Below are 3,033 nucleotides of genomic sequence, written 5' to 3'. Positions count from 1 at the left end.
TGGTGCAATTATTTTTAATAATAAAATTATACACACACACACACACGCAAACACACATGCATGTATTTTTCAGTAATCACAGGACAGTATAATTCAATAGTACACCAAATATTCAGATTAAGGTTCATCGCATTTTACTGGGAAAATAATGACATTCAACAAAGTACCATGTGCAAATTTACTCTGTGATTAATCTACACAACAAAAGCCTAATTTTAAAACCTATGGTGTCTGAAACAAACAAATAATGACAACTTAAAAAAGAAAAGATCTTTTCCACCATCATTGTTCTTCCATATTAACCCAACATACTTGATTTGGTCCAAGAGTTCTAGCTTTACTTTTATTTAATTTTATTTATTTATTTTTGGTACAGAATAAATGTCACCCAGGCTAGAGTGCAATGGCGAAAACTAGGCTCACTGAAACCTCTGGCCTCCCACATTCAAGTGATTCTCCTGCCTCAGCCTCCCAAGTAACTGGGATTACAGGTGCCTGCCACCACACCTGATTATTTTTTTTGTATTTTTAGTAGAGTCAGGGTTTTACCAGGTTGGTCAGGCTGGTCTCAAACTTCTGACCTCAGGACATCCGCCTGCCTCAGCCTGCCAAAGTGCTGGGATTACAGGCATGAGCCACCTCGCCCGGCCTCTAGCTTTACTTTAAACATATCAGTTGCACATAAAGGAAAACAAATAATTAACAGGCCGAAGGTACAGAAAAAAAAAAAATTTCCTGAAACTTCCTGATGATATGAACCTGGTTACATACGCTTGCCAAACAAAAGATATTAATAAGCAAATAGTCTCCAGTTTAAATGCACAGAATATAATGAACAATTCAAAAGTATTCAGCTTTAGCAGAATTTGTATTTCTATAATCAGATAAAGTTGTTTTTTTTTTTTTTTTTAAAAAAGGCTAGTTTCCAAAGAGATGCAATCTTTTGAGATGTGCTGCATAATTTTTCTTAACAGTTGGAAAAATATGTTTGGACTCTAAGTGAAGTAATTTCTGGAGAGAACGTGTGATCCTAACTGAAGCTAAAACCCTAAGTACATATAAAGAAATGTATACAGTATTCCCAGGATATGTGTAAACATAGAGAGCCACTTAGTAAATGGCATTCAGTTCTGGTAATCACATAATCCACTCTCATTAGGCATCTCCCTCTTGTGCATTAATATGTGACATCATATTCTCACAGAACATTTTATAACAAAGTGAAATAAAAAGCCCCTCTAGATTGTGACTGTAAGATAATCAGATTTTGTAGTGCTCATTATGACTGCAATTATGTAACAAAGCTCTCCAAATATAGTTCAGTTATTGCAGTTATTAATCATTGTGGTTTTGTCTCCAGTACTTGCTTTATGGCCTGCTGGATAGACTCCATAATTCTATAAGCTGAATGTCAAAAGTCAAACATGTGCATCTGAATCTTCTGTTCTAAAGGCCTTTCAACATAATTTGCCCTTTCAATTTGTATTTGTGAATACAAAAAAAAAAAGTGGGGGAAATAAAGTTGGTGTCAAAAGAGTCACTGACCTTTGCAGTAAACAGAAGATAATCTTTAACAGAAAACAACTTTGCAAATAAAAAACCTATTTTGCTAGAACAAGAAATAGTGCTACTTAAAAAGTTAGTCTCCAAATACCAATCAGTTGTGAGACAATCAGTTACAAAAGTGGGGGGGAGGGGAAAAACCTGAATAAATCCATACATTTGATACGGGGGGATATGGTCAGAGCACCACAAATGCACATTTTCAAAGGTTAAAAGCACTATCATAGATAGAAAATACAGTTCTAAACATGTTATGCATAAAACCACATATTCTGATCAATTTAACTATAAAATGCCAAGCAAAGACAGCAGATTATATAGAACAGACGCCATCTGCACCACCTTAAATCACTGCTACAGATATATTTCTAGGAAAAAAAATACACCGGAACAATTCTCAAGCCTAGATTCTAAGATGCTAAAGTATTAACTAAACAGGATTCCACACAGACCCAGAAAAAGTAACTGCATAATTATTTAAATATTAACATGTACCGAATTCAGAAAAATAAATACAATAACACATAAACATGGTTTACAAATTCGTGTCACCATTTTCCTGTGATCCATGATTTCTTCAATTTGGCTACATACATTGGGCCCCAGGCTTTGCCCTTATCTGGAATCACTAAGATCCCACATTCCTGGCCAGTGGGAGCAAATGTGAAGTCTTGCGAGCAAGTCCTTGCTATTGCTTTAATGTCTACAGGCATCATGTTACTGTGGGAGTTTAAAATTTCACTGATCACATCTTGATTTTCTGCCTTGGAAAGTGTGCATGTAGAGTATACAAGTATCCCTCCAGGACGTAAGGCCTTAATTGCAGACCTGTGTGCAATCAGAAAAATGTAAAAGATTAGTTAAGTACATTAAAAAGAAACCAGGGGGTCTGAGAGCAAAGATTACATATATAAAACTAACCTTACTCTGATTTAGACTGCAATTACTTTGCATGTTTTCTAATCTTTTTATTTTTTTTCCCTTTTTTTTTGAGACAGAGTCTAACTTTATCACCTAGGCTGGTATGCAGTGGCACGATCTCAGCTCACTGCAACCTCCGCCTCCTAGGTTCAGGTGATTCTCTTGTCTCAGCCTCCCAAGTAGCTGGGATTACAGATGGCTGCCACCACGCCTAGCTAATTTTTGTATTTTTTAGTAGAGACAGGGTTTTACCATGTTGGTCAGGCTGGTCTCAAACTCTTGACCTCAAGTGATCGCCCGCCTCACCCTCTGAAAGTGCTGGGATTACAGGCATAAACCACTGCGCCTGGCCCCTGGTCTTACACCTATTTATTTCTAATTTATCCCTGGGTGACTTAGGAAGTGATCATCAGACCAATCAACATTGAAAAGATAGAAAGTAGGTTAGACTGTTTGTTTTGCTATTCAAAAAGTGGGAAAATGGGGATAGAGAAAAGAATACAAGTTTGTCTTTAAACTGATGGGAGTAAAAATAAAAACAAAGCATAC

At 36.4% G+C, this 3,033-nt stretch overlaps 1 protein-coding gene across 1 annotated transcript in view; it reads right to left on the bottom strand.

The window, feature by feature from the left end:
* Positions 1 to 910: 910 nt before the first annotated feature.
* The window catches only part of NSUN3 (NOP2/Sun RNA methyltransferase 3), a 61,080-nt gene continuing 58,957 nt past the window's right edge, over positions 911 to 3,033 (bottom strand). Inside the window, exon 6 of the mRNA XM_032277209.1 lies at positions 911 to 2,391. Coding sequence (XP_032133100.1) covers positions 2,112 to 2,391 — 280 coding nt within the window. The 3' untranslated portion in view covers positions 911 to 2,111. The remainder of the gene's footprint in view (positions 2,392 to 3,033) is intronic.

Source organism: Sapajus apella, unplaced genomic scaffold (assembly GCF_009761245.1).
Source record: "Sapajus apella isolate SASKATOON/1434 unplaced genomic scaffold, GSC_monkey_1.0 scaffold8, whole genome shotgun sequence".
NCBI classification, from domain to species: Eukaryota; Metazoa; Chordata; class Mammalia; order Primates; family Cebidae; genus Sapajus; species Sapajus apella.
Note: the sequence above shows the minus strand (reverse complement) of the source record. Positions and strands in the feature narration are given on the sequence as shown.